The sequence below is a fragment of the Myodes glareolus genome, chromosome 5 (assembly GCF_982192425.1).
Source record: "Myodes glareolus chromosome 5, mMyoGla1.1, whole genome shotgun sequence".
Lineage (NCBI taxonomy): Eukaryota > Metazoa > Chordata > Mammalia > Rodentia > Cricetidae > Myodes > Myodes glareolus.
Genome location: NC_142030.1, coordinates 48,800,131 through 48,813,789, shown reverse-complemented (window position 1 = coordinate 48,813,789; position 13,659 = coordinate 48,800,131). Strand labels below are relative to the sequence as shown.

General features: G+C 46.2%; 1 protein-coding gene across 4 annotated transcripts in view; it reads left to right on the top strand.

Moving 5' to 3' along the window:
- Positions 1 to 13,659, top strand: part of Atxn7 (ataxin 7) — a 159,660-nt gene that overhangs the window by 140,313 nt on the left and 5,688 nt on the right. For all 4 annotated transcript variants that reach the window (XM_087906297.1, XM_087906299.1, XM_087906300.1 and 1 more), the window contains 6 exons: positions 338 to 600; positions 1,051 to 1,133; positions 5,374 to 5,621; positions 7,335 to 7,533; positions 7,834 to 7,955; positions 12,005 to 12,980. In XM_087906297.1, the coding sequence (XP_087762423.1) occupies positions 338 to 600; positions 1,051 to 1,133; positions 5,374 to 5,621; positions 7,335 to 7,533; positions 7,834 to 7,955; positions 12,005 to 12,980 (1,891 nt within the window). The remainder of the gene's footprint in view (positions 1 to 337; positions 601 to 1,050; positions 1,134 to 5,373; positions 5,622 to 7,334; positions 7,534 to 7,833; positions 7,956 to 12,004; positions 12,981 to 13,659) is intronic.

Here is a 13,659-nt window from a genome sequence, read left to right as displayed (position 1 = left end):
GCATGCCTGGGGTTCAGATAGGGTGTGTTCCCACTAAACAGAAAAGGAGGGAGGGAGGGAGGGAGAGAGAGACACAGAGAGAGAGAGAGAGAGAGAGAAAGAGAGAGAGAGAGAGAACTAACTATTCTGTGGGAAACTGTTTCTGAAAGGATAAAGCAGGTCAGTCTTATATACTGAGCTTTTTGTCAAGAGCCGTGAACCCCCACCACTCACCTTTCTTAGTGGTTCAGACTAAAAGCACAAGGTCATTCCCAGAGCCTGTGCCAAGGCAGGTAGGTCTGGGTTCCGCCCCCACCTTTTTGGGCACTTGTTCATTGCATTCTCATTTCCCCTGCAGCAGCATGACGCCCTCTGTGAAGGTGGAAAAGATGCATCCGAAGATGGATGGCACACTACTGAAATCCACAGTGGGGCCAGCCTGTCCTGCTACTGTGAGCTCTGCAGTCAAGCCTGGCCTTAACTGCCCCTCAATACCAAAGCCAACCTTGCCTTCACCCGGACAAATTCTGAATGGCAAAGGGCTTCCTGCAACGCCCACTCTGGAAAAGAAATCTGAAGACAGCTCTAATAGCAGGAAGTTTTTAAATAAGAGATTATCAGGTACGTAACAATATACAGTCTTAAAGCTGTGTCCAGACAGTGGGTGTGTGCAGATTGTAAATGAAAGGCTTTATTAGAGCTGGTCAGCTTGAGCCAGGAGAGAGGTTCCTTCAGGGTGGACCTGTCTGTACTCTGGCTTTTAAAGAGCATTCTTGCTTGTTTATGCATACAGTTGTGTGCTTTAAGGAAAATTTATTCCTCACAATTTTTCTGAATATAAATACTCTTAAGCAAAATAAATATTTTCTAGGTACCTGGCAGTAGTTGCAGCCTTTCAGCGGGGATAGTAAAGTCCATTCCCGTGCTCACACCTCATCTGCAGTATACTCATTAATAACGTGCGCATCTTATTTCAGCCTTAATTTGTCTGCCTTGAGGTTTCCTCTTATTCAAAAAATGAAGGTAGTTTTTGATACGCCTGCTATAGTAATGTTTGTGTGTTCCTGACAGAAAGAGAGTTTGATCCTGATATCCACTGTGGGGTCATCGATCTGGACACCAAGAAGCCCTGCACCAGGTCTTTGACTTGCAAGGTTGGTGCTTTCTGTAGCAGAAGTGAAGGCTGGTGTGCACAGGGCTCTTAGTACCACGTCATCCCCATGCTGTTTCCACAGCTCTCCCACCCACAAGGGGCCAGTGCTCCCTGGCTACCCTTGGTTGTGTAAAGTAAGTAACAGGTTGTGACCAAAAAAAAAAAAAAATGTCAGTTTGACAAAATTGGTAACTATGTGAGTTACCATGACATCGCCTGTGCGAGGGGCTTTACTTTTCTCATAAAATTTTAATTTATTTTTTTATTTACATCTTCATGTTTGAGCACACAGCGCACACATGGAGGACCGAGTACATTGTGCAGGAGTCTGATATTTTCACCACCATCATTGTTAGGTGCTCTTACTGCTTGATTATTTTATTTTATTCCCCCCTCTTTCCTAAATGTTTTGTGGCTCCTGTGAGGTCAGAGGATAGCTTGTAGAAGTTGGCTGCCGTTCTGCTTCTGCAAACCCTTATCTTCATGCCTGGTGCCCTTCCCCACTAAGCTGCCTTACTGGCCCGTGTGACAGTTGTTAATTTGGATTTCAATTTAATTCTTGTGACTACCATTTTATGCAATGGGGCTTTGAAATAGTCTTCCTGCTCAGATTGCTCTTTGAGATGCTGGACTCAAGTAATTCTCCTAAGCACTGGGATTACAGGTGTGTGGCTACCATTGTCATCACAGCAGGGATCTAAATGTTCTGGGAAATCTGAAACTTTTAAACGTCTAACTTTCAAAAAATTGTAAGCCTTGTTCTCATGGGGAAAAATACATGCATGGATCTGATTTCTAGGTGAAAAGCCCATGCCTTAGAACTAACTGTTCTTCCTTCCATAGACTACTAATTGAACGATATAGTTGTATGTTGCTATTGGTTTTTGATGATGGCCCCTGGAGTCTGTCACGGTTTGACGTGTGATTAAATGCACTTTTGAAAGCAGTCCTTACCTGTGTTCCACATCTTGGGAATAACTTCACCTCTTCTCTGCCCCTCCTGCCCATCTGGCTCTTTGTAACATGAGTTGTCCAGAAATGTGTTACCGATGATTATTTATCTTAGATGTGCTTTTTACATGATCCATGAAGTAGCTGGTCATTTCCTGATATTTCAGTGTGGAGTATGGTATTGTTGATTGTTGGCATTCTGTTTTGACCAGCATACTTCTGAAACTTACCCATCTTCTTAACTGAGCATCTCTCTCTCTGTTGATGGGAAACTTTAGTTCCATCTTGTCCCCATGACCTGAGTGACTACATCTCCACTCTTGAGTTTTGTAAGTTTGGATGTCTTATAAAGTCTTCAGGGAATTTCACTGTCTCCTTCCTGCACCTTCACTGCCAAGTGACCTGCCCGTGTCCAGCTGTATGCCGTCCTTGCCTTTCAGTAGTGTGTATTGTTCTGCTGTGCTGGAAGGGTCATTGCTATTAGTAGTGTGGTTCTGAGCTTTTTGTGTCTTTAGGCCTGATTGGCATTAGTTTAGCATGAGAGTGGTAGAGAATGGCAGCTCCAGTTAGGCCTGCACCTTGACGGTGATTTTCCTGTCTCCACTCTTTTGTGTGTTCTCGTTGTCTTTGCTTTCTCTTTGGCCTAATACTGTACATTCTGAAGGACTTAACATGCCTGATAGCCCTATCTCCAGGCGCATGGGTTGATGCCAGGTCTCTTATGTCCTAGACATAGACTGTTGTGTGCTGTAACTGACAGGGAACTGCTTGCTGTCTGCTCCTGTCTCCACTGTTGTCACTGGTAATTTCTCACACAGTCTGCTACTGTACCTCTCTGCAGGAGATTTGTAACTGTTGGCTTTTGTCCTTCTTCTTCCCTGTCAATGTACCAGATAATAACCTTTCCATTGCATATAACTCTGAGCACAAACCGTATTTGAAGTCCCACAAGTTATAGACTTTACTACAATCAATGTCCGTCTTCTAGCCTTGTGGATGTTACGATAGAAGGCAGGAACCAGACAATTAGTAAAGAATGGTTTCTGAGTGGAACCACCAATGTATAATCTGTTATTACTATGATTTATGGACAGGAGAGAGGCTTGGATTGTGAAGGTCTAGAGGAGGAAGGTTTGAAGGCATCACAGCCACAGAAACAGGAGTGAAACTGGATTCTGGCTTATGTGGTACCGAGGAATCAGAGGAAGTATGAGTGACGGCCCTTTCATGTCACAGAACCTTAGACTAGAGCCTGAAAGGGGCCGAAAACTGCCCAGGAAGAGAGGAAGGAGGCAGTGCGTGGAATTCCAAGCAGCTGAGGGCATCAAGCAAGGGTCTTAGAGCATGTCATGCTCCTCAGAGCCAACTTAACACAATCAAATTTTAGAAGATGTTTGTACATTGACCTCGAGAGACAAACAATACCAGGATATGTCCATTCATTCTTTCTACATGTATTGATGGGCCATTGTTTTTATATGCTTTCTAAAATTCTTTATGTGAAAACAATTCTTCATGTGTATGGGTGTTTGGTTTGCATTTGTGTATGTGCACCACATGTTGCCAGTTCCCATGGAGTCTGGAAGAGGGTTCAGATCCTCTAAGACTGGAGTTTCATATGGTTCTGAGCTACTATGTGGTTGCTGGGAATTGAACCAGGGTCCTCTGGAAGAGCAGCGAGTGCCCTTAACCTCTGAACTGTCTGTTCAGCGAGGCCTTTTATATGCATTTTGTTTGAAGCATTTGCTAAATGGTGACTGTTCTTCTAGTAATGAGCCCAGTAAAGTTCCTTGTTCTCATTTAAGTTGCTTTCTTGTAAAAATATTTTGCATGTTACCAGAAATTGAGGGGAATAAATTCATCTGTGCCAGGCTAGATTTTGGGTGCAACTTAGTTCGCAGTTTGTCCTCCAAGAAGGAGATCCATGCTGACCTGAGCTCCCATGAGAGTTAGAGGCATGATCCCCTGCATGCTTCTTGCACGTGTTGCTTTGCTGCCGTGCTGTGTAGACCTTTAGACCACTATGTGTGGTTAGTGCAGTGAATCATGAACGTGTACACATAAACCATTTGTTTTGGAATTCTGTAACCTAAAAAGTGTAAACGTTCAGATTAATCCACTGTATCCATCGTAAAGGAGACAGGGCTACTGTAGTTAATGATTCTGAGAATTGGTGTCTGTCTACTTTAGACCCAAATGGCAGTAGTGTTAGTGGCTGAGGAGAGGAGGTAGGCCATGCAGAATGACTTTTAGAGTGGTTGGACTTGACTGTTGGTTAGGTTGGCTCTGATCGTGTCACTCTTGAAGATTCAACTTTGTCTTCTGATTGGAATGGCATTGGACTTTGGGTATTTGCTTTTAAAAATGTCAGAGACTGTAGGATGCTTTTTGGTTAAGAGTCTGTGCTGCCCCTTCAGGAGATTGAAGTTCACTTCCGTCACCTACCTTGGTGGCTCTCGGCTTTGTGTAACTTCTCCCAGCCCTTCTGACATCACATGCAGGTGCCCACTTACAGACAAATGTGCATATACATGAATGAAAATAAAATTAATGGTTAGAAATATCTGTGACTATCAAATACATTTGATAATGTGATGTTTTCTTGTAATATTTGGCCAAGAGTTGGCTTATATTAGTCACCTTTTTAAAGGCAAAACTGCCACATTCTTTGTGTGCCCATTTCCTGTCTCAGAAATACCATCTAGACACACGAGAGCCAACCCCATTGTGTGCTTCTGGTGTTTACTGCATTTCTGGCTCTTAGGGTTCACAGTTTTCTTTCTATCTGCCTTGGGTTCTTTCTTTTCTCTCAAGTGAGCCCCTTCTCTCTTCATAACTTATTTTATTAGAGAAAAGCAGTTGCATTAAGTTCTGTCCTCACTTACTAAACAAATACTTTACCAGTATGCATTTTGAATTAGTACTCAGAATTTTAAATTGTCCCAGGGTTTTTAGTTTTTGCTTTTTTTTAAAAAAAAATGAAATTCATAAAAGGTCTGTGGGTTTCCTTAATGGCACAAAGCATGAGTGTCCACCCTTGGTATTGTTTGATCCTCGTTTCTGTGCAGTGGCCCAGCTAGGGTCGCTCCTTTCTTCCTGTGGGTGGAAGCTACAGTCTTGTGGTTCTAGCTCCCGAGGAGAAAAGAACTGAGTAAATGGAGAGTTGTCTGATCTTTGAAAGCTAGTGCATGCTTTTTTTATGGGGATATACAACACATTAAACTTCTTATTGAAATGCCTCAATGTTTGTGTTTGTTGTTTTTGTTTACGTTTGCACATGTCTGTTGTAGACACATTCCTTAACCCAGCGGAGAGCTGTTCAGGGTAGAAGAAAACGATTTGACGTGTTATTGGCCGAACACAAAAACAAAACCAGGGAAAAGGAATTGATTCGCCATCCAGACTCTCAGCAGCCACCACATCCTCTCAGGGACCCGCACCCCACCCCTCCTCGGATGCCACAGGAGCCACACCTCTCTTCAGAGTCAAAGCCTTTCTTAGCTAGTAAACCGAAACCTCATACCCCTAGTCTTCCAAGGTAAGCCAAGCCTCCAGCTGTGTCCCTCCTTAGGGAACAGGTGTCTAGATGCCATGTGAACAGGTGTCTCATCCCCCTCCTGCACTGCTGTGCTGTCAAGAAGTCTGTGCTACTGTCAGAATGGGAATTGATATTTTTAAAATTGGTTTTTATTATAAAAACTGTTGAAGTCTTCAGTAAATTTTCACCAGGACTCCTAGGCATAAATGAAACACTAGTGTAAAGCTAGAAGTTCCTGCCCTATGGTGGTCCTTACCCTATGGTGGTCCTGTGCCCTATGGTGGTCCTTGCCCTATGGTGGTCCTAAGCCAGGTTCCTCTTAACCCTGATAAGCAGAGCTGAGACTTGGTCTTTCCTTTGGGTTCCTAGTAGGAATGTTTCAGATGGCTTTGGCCGTATACTGAGAAATTAACCTTCATACATCCACTTATCAGCATGGGTTTTCACTCTCTCATGGGAACTTTGTCTTCAGCATAAAGTAGATCTTTCAGCAGCCTGGAAAGCAGTGGGTCAGAGTGATTTAATAAGAATTTAATGTGTACATAACTCAGAGACAGTGAGAAGAGCATATATGTGTGCTTGTGCATGATCAGCAAAGCTGAAGTCAGGGGCTTTGGACCTATTTAAAGAGACAGGGTTGTGGGCTGGGATGTGAGGATGCAGTGTGCTGTTTAGCAGTTGGCCACAGGGCTTCTGCTGGTGTGTCAGCCCCTGGCTGCTGCTACTGCTGCTTAATTTCACACTCTTGTATATGATCCTTGGGATGACTCCATTAGGTACAAGCGTCTCCCTCAGGATAACCTAAATGTGTACTTGGACATGTCAGAACAGCCCAGCATGAGTCCTGTGGTTTAGAAAAAAGGCTGAGAGTGCTCAGTGGGGGCTTCCAAGAATATAGTCAGGTCTCAGACAAGATTCCTTCTATGTCCCTTCTTTGGCATCTTCTCAATGAAGATCTTCATCTGAAGAGTAAGATTTATTTGGGAACCACTAGGCCATCCTGGCGGTAGGGAGAGAACATCATTACCCTTGTAAGGGAGTAATGCTGCCTCGCTCTGTAAACCCCCTCCTGTCCCTAAAGCTACACTAGAGTTCTTTGCCAATGACCATACAGATGCGATAGTGTGGAATATGAAGAACAGTCAGCCCAGAAATCCTCTCCAGTTCCACATGTGCCCCTGTTCTTTATAGACAGTGGAAGAGGGGCTTGGATACCAGATGACTCTGGGGGACAGAAAGCTATAAGCTGCCTTTGGCTGTATCTGACAGACACTCACCTTCGAACTGGAATGCTAAGGAAAGCTTCCCCCTTTTTCTCCCCACACAGGGAGTCAGCATGCCTCCTTAGAGTTAGTGGATCTGCTTAACATACACACACACACACACACACACACGGAGTCAGCATGCTGCCTTAGGGTTAGTGGACCTGCTTAACACACACACACACACAGAGTCAGCATTCAGCATGCTTCCCTAGGGCTGGTGGACCTGCTTAACACACACACACACACACACACAGAGTCAGCATTCAGCATGCTTCCCTAGGGCTGGTGGACCTGCTTAACACACACACACACACGGAGTCAGCATGCTGCCTTAGGGCTGGTGGACCTGCTTCCCCTCCTCTATCCTCTGTGGCTTTAGGTATGTTTCTGAGTTAAGGCTGCTGATGACCATCTTGTACCACTGTTCTGAGCTGTGCCTTTCATTCAGGCCTCCAGGCTGCCCCGCTCAGCAAGGTGGGAGTACCCCCATTGACCCTCCTCCAAGCCACGAGTCTCCACACCCTCCCTTGCCTGCCACTGAGCCAGTTTCTCGGTTATCCAGTGAGGAGGGTGAAGGTGATGACAAAGAAGAGTCTGTTGAAAAACTGGACTGTCATTATTCAAGTCACCATCCTCAGCCAGCATCGGTAAGTTCTGCATCCGCTTGCGGTGGCCTCCCCAGTGCAGGTAGACAGGGTGTTGAACTTGCGTGCCTGTGTACTCCTTCTGGGGCCTTCTATTCTTGCTTTTCCTTCGCTCTTCCTCAAAATTAATGGTCGGCATTGTTGCCCACAAGTTCCGTGGGTTCTGGTACTCAGGGCGTCTCAGCTCTCTCTTTTCTTTTGTATCTTGTTCCTTTCTTGAATGTGAAAGAACCCTGACCTCTGCTGGCAGCTGAAGTGATGCTGTGTACACTGCATGTACACTGTGTCTGCTCTCTCTTTCAGTTTTGCACATTTGGGAGCCGGCAGATTGGAAGAGGTTATTACGTGTTTGACTCCAGGTGGAACCGACTTCGATGTGCCCTTAACCTCATGGTAGAGAAGCATTTGAATGCACAGCTATGGAAGTGAGTGCCTTTTGGTGGTGGGGGCAGGGCCGACCTGCCCCAGTGATGCATTTTCCTGATGACCTTAAGTTATGTTTTCTGTTTTTCAAGACTGACTGCTTATCTAAATGGGGAGGTAGCCAATAGCCAGCAGCAGGGAGAAGAAAGCACCTACTCTTCCCCTGTTTTCATTCACTGTTTCGACAGCTACATCTTATTCTGGGCTCAGAGTAGAAGAACTCCCACATGTAAAGACCTCATCATACCGTAGGAACACAAGAAAGACAGCTAACAGGAAAGATTACAGCTCATTTTCAGATACTGAAAACACCTACCAGGAGCTAGCTCTATACTGGGGATTGCGAGCTATTGGTTTTTACCAGTCTTTGCTACATGACTGTGATTATCTTTTTTTTTTTTTTTTTGTTAATTCAACAGATATACAAGGTCCCACAGTAGGTTAGTGGTGGGGCCTCTAGGTGGCAGTTTGTTTCCAAACAGAGCTGATATGGGAAAATAATAGACTTACGGGTCTGGAGAACTGTCACTGGCGTGAGCCATGTTGCTTTCCCAAGGAGAAACCTGACGTGTGAACGTACCTAGTCAGAAAGGTGATGATTTGAGAAACAAGAGCGCAAGTATATAACGAGACACAGGGCCAGGCAGCAGCACTGAAACTGTGTGCAGTGGTGAGCTGGCTGAGTTGCAGCTTTTTGTCTGTCCTTAGCTGTGTTACCCCAGCCTTGGACACTCTTGTTTGTATAGCATCATGAATCCTAATATTTACTAAAAGCTTATAAGAAGAATCCTTGGCCAAAGACACACCTTGGTTTCAAGTAAGCTCCTTTACCGATGCAGCACTTCTCAGTGCAGCGCTGCGGCTTCTGCGGCTCAGTGGGATGCTGCAGAGCATTCCCATGGCTGTGTTCAGTGGGATATTTTATTACAGGGGACTCTCAGGTCGCCCACTGTCACCACCTTTCAAATGGGTGGTAGCGAAGCCAGTTGCTCTTACCACCTGGGTTCTTGGTGGTCAGCTACAGCTGGTTGGGGCCTTGACTCTAGTCAGTCAGTCTGGCCTTCTTCCTGCAGTTCTCTCCTTTCTGAGGGGATAGCACACCTGCCCACATTGCTGGCCTTCCCGGATCAGTAAGTGATGTGCAGCCAGCAGTGGAGTAGAAATGGTTCATTCCTAGTAGTGCGTGTGGACAGGAACCATGAGTGCTGAAAAAGCAGGTTTCTGAGGTTGACTTGGCCCTCTCTCTGGCAGGATCTGGCAGGATGACCACCTCATTACTTGGTCCTCCTATCCATTAACACAAACTCTGGCTCATTTATCCACAGAAGCTGCTTTATATATATATATATATATATATCCCAGGCTGGCCTCTATCTTGCTGTGAAGCCAAAGTTGACCTTGAGCTTCTGATCTTCCAGTCTCTTCTGATCTTCCAGTCTCTGCCTTTTGGGATTACAGGTGCACCATGCCTGGTTTCATATGGTGCTATGGATCAGACCCACAACTGTATGTCCGCTCAGCCAGCACTCTACCCACTGAGCTACATGCACCCTCACCTGTTCTCAAAAGTCAGTGCAGCGATGGGGAATATGTGTGTGTCAGTGATGCGCTAACTTGAGGTGGATTGGGACCAAGCCTAGTGTTCTAGAAATGCTCCCTGCAGCTGGAGTGCTGTACATTGATTTCTCACAGTCCTTAATGTACTGGGGGAGCTTAGCACTTCTCACCCAGGGAACTGCCCAGGGGCCTCTCAGATACTGCAGGGTATTGCCATAGTGTCTGGGTCCTGTCATACTGGCTCAGCAGGAGCACTTTCCCTGTGGGAGAAGCCTATTTGAGCAGCAGTCTTGTCCCCTTGCCCTTTAGTTGCTATCGCAGTAAATTTGGGTGTCAGTAGAAAGAGGATGTGAGTCTGGAGTCCTCATAGCTCCGGGGTGCTCTGAACAGTAGTGGAGTTTGCCCTTTCTGTGGCCCATTGCCGTGACCCAAGGCCATCTCAGGCTCCTGTGATCTCTGTGAACCCTGCCCCGTATTGATCTGGGAAGGGCAAGGGACAGACACCACCCACAGGTGCTTTCACAGTTTGGGGTGTCAATTTCCCTGTCTCCTGTTTCCACATGTAGTACTCTCTTTATTATTTTAGATCTTTTTAAAGAGGGAGCAGTTACATCATAGTTCCAAGAGGTTCACACGTTGCCTAAGGAAGAAACCCTTTTTCTTTTCTCAGGATTTGTTTTCAGGCAGTCTGGTCTTTAAATCCCAGCCTCACGAGCCACCTAGTGGCCATAGTCAGTTACTGCAGCCAGTGAGCAGCATACATGCAAAAGCTTGTCCGAGTTATGTTGTTCTGAAACAGATTCTACTGAGGTTGTCTAAGCCGAGGTCTGAGAATTCACATTTCTGAAAAACCTCTTAGGTGATATCAGTGACTATCACAAGGACAGAGCCAGGCTTCTCACTGTAGGCTCCACATTGAATCGGCTAACGTCTGTGTGCTCTCCCTGAGACTTCCTGTGTGATGAGTATGCTTGTGGCTTAAGCTGTATAAGTGCTTGTAATGTGCAGCTGAGTGGAGATGCAGAAGTGCAGTTTTAAGGTAGAAACAAGCACAACCATTAATTCCTAGTGTTAGTAGTGAAGTCACATGGCAGCATCTCAGGCCACACCTGTCCCTTGAATGTGGAGGAGCTCCCTGGGGTTCTGACTGAGTCAGCCAGGGCCATCACATCCAGGCTAAAGTAGGGTGGTCTTGGCACAGTCTCCCCAGCCCATTTTATTGTTGTCTTTAATAGGTACAGGTGTCATATGTTGCTCAAAATACTCTCATCCCTTGGCTCAAGCAGTTGTCGTCTTCCAGACTCCTGAGCTGTTGGCACCATCGGCCTGTGCCGCTTTGTCACTGTTGGCACCTGGACTGCAGGGCTGCTCTCAGCTTATTGGGTTCTCTTTCTCTTTTATGCTGTCACATTTTAAAAACTCAGAGCTAAAAGAAAAGGGCATGTATCTCTTGTGTTTGACTCTCCAGATAGATCTTTCATCCCTAATCAGTACTTTATCCAGACATTACAAACATACGTCCTTGTACCACCCAAAGCCCCCCTTAGATTTGTCTCCTGTGCAGTGTCCAGGGAAGCAGTCACGGCCTGCCTGTTGCTTAGTAACTTAGTTTTGATTGAAGTTTCTCAGTATTTGAGTATTGTATTACAGGCCTTAAGGATAAAATGGTGCATACATTGTGGGTTACAGCAACTGCGAAGGAGTAAATGCTTTGTGGTTGCATATTAAAGTCACCTCCAGTCTCACAAAGTCTATCAGCAGGACTTCTTAGAGATGCAAGCAAGGCATGGTGGTCAGGACAGACTTAGTTTTACCTGCATTGATATCTGTATGAGGGTTGTTAGATTCCCCTGGAGCTGGATTACAGACAGTTGTGAGCTGCCATGCGGATGCTGGAAATTGAGCTTGGGTCATCTGAAAGAAGATCCAGTGTTCTTAGCCGCTGAGTCAACTCTCCCCCACCCACTCCAGAGCAGACGTCTTAAGAAAGTGATGAGTTGAAATTAAAGTGATGAGCAGAGGCCAGAGCTAACTAGAGTGGCCACACCGAGGACATGCAGGGGTTCCTGTGTTGTGGATTGTGCTTGAGGTGTGGACATGCAGGAGGTCTTGTGTTGTGGCGTGTGCTTGGGGTGTGAGGACATACAGGAGTTCTTGTGTTGTAGCGTGTGCTTGGGGTGTGAGGACATGCAGTGTCTTGCGTTGTGGCGCGTGCTTGAGGTATAAGAAAGACCGCTTCTCCGGATCTGCAGTGGAGCCTGAAGCCAGAGCTGTGGCAGGGGAGAGGTGTACACAGTGTTTCCAGGCGCCCAGGAAGCATAAAGAGTTAGAAAGAAAGAAAGATACATCAGGATTTGGTTTATATTTTGGAATGATCTTTGTGATCAGAGTATGTGATAAAGGGGTACCAATCTATACCATGGCCAGCTATAGTATGGTAAGTGTTCATGGTTAGCTTTGGTCATTTTCACCCGTGGTATCTCCTTTTTTACAGGAAAATCCCACCAGTGCCCTGTACCACATCACCTGTTTCTGCCCGTATTCCTCACCGGACAAATTCTGTGCCGACATCCCAAGGTGGGATCAGCTATTTTGCAGCAACCACTGTCTCTTCATCCCCAGTTCTGCTGTCGTCCACCTGCATCTCCCCAAATAGCAAATCGGTACCAGCTCATGGAACCACTCTCAATGCACAGCCTGCTGTTTCTGGGGCAATGGATCCTGTGTGTAGTATGCAATCCAGACAAGTCTCTGCTTCATCCTCATCCCCCTCCACACCCTGCGGCCTCTCTTCAGTCCCCTCCTCCCCTCTCTCCAAAAAACCTCAGAAATTGAAACCTAGCAAGTCTATAAGGCCCAAGGAGTCTTCTGGTAACAGCATTAACTGTCACGGTGCCAGTAGCAGTGCCAGTGGTGGCTCAGGAAAGAAGCGCAAAAGCAATTCCCCACTGTCAGTTCATTCTTCCTCCTCCTCGTCATCCTCCTCCTCTTCTCATTCCGTGGACTCTTTCAGGAAAAACTGTGTGGCTCACTCTGGGACTCCATACCTGTCACCGGCAGCATCCTCCCACAGCCTCGGCCTCAGCTGTGTGACAAGTAGAGCCGACTCGGCCAGCCTGCGGCACGAGCCGGCAGGAAGGGGTCTTCCTGGCGTGAGTGCTGCGGAGCCCATTAAGAGGATGAGTGTGATGGTGAACAGCAGTGACTCCACTCTTTCTCTCGGGCCCTTCATCCATCAGTCCAGTGAACTGCCCGTCAGCTCACAGGGCAGCTTTGCACACTCACACACTCCTCTAGACAAACTCCTAGGAAAGAAAAGAAAGTGCTCTCCGGGCTCTGGCAGTGTCAGCAACAGTGGCAGCAAACCTTCAAAGGTTGCCAGATTGCCAGCCATGAACAACGTCCACATGAAACACACAGGCACCATCCCAGGGGCCCAAGGACTGACGAACAGTTCCCTCCTTCATCAGGTAGGAAGTGGACTCTGATCTCCTAGTGTTTCTGCTGCCTCTCTTTTGGGGTCCTTTGTCAGCTCTAAAGACTGATTGGGTTGGTTTGTTTGCCTATAGTGGATGCCCAGCTTTCATGGTCGTCTTTAACAAAGGGAAGTCTGTGTCGATCTGAGGGGAAATGTCTCTACAGAATGTCTTACGCCTTTCAGAGATGTTACTGAATAGAACCAAACATGCATTTAGCATCTAGGCCTGAAGAAGGCATCAGGCATGACAGCAATGTTGAAGGGGTGCCCTTTGCAAAGGCACAGAGCTGGTGTCCTGATTCTGTTAGCGAAGGAAGTAGGGAGCACTTTCAGTCTGTGTAGTGACTCTAATATGTTCCCATGAAGAAAGGCAAGCTGAAATCAACCCGATTCTAGAAAGCAACTACTTTAAACCAAAAAAAAAAAAAAAGAGAAAAAACTTGAACTGTTTTATGTTGAGCAGTTTCAGATATCTGGTTAATTGCACCCACATTTTCTTCTCACTGTTTTCAAGGGAGGTGGGAAATAAGGTTCAGGACTGAGCCTTGTTCCAAGGCTCACCTTAAGAAGACATGTGGTGTGTATTGTGTATCCCATCAGTAGGAGGGGACTCACTGGGTTGATAGTAGTCATGACTTGCTTGTGCTGTATCTTGTCTGTTCCCCAGCTTT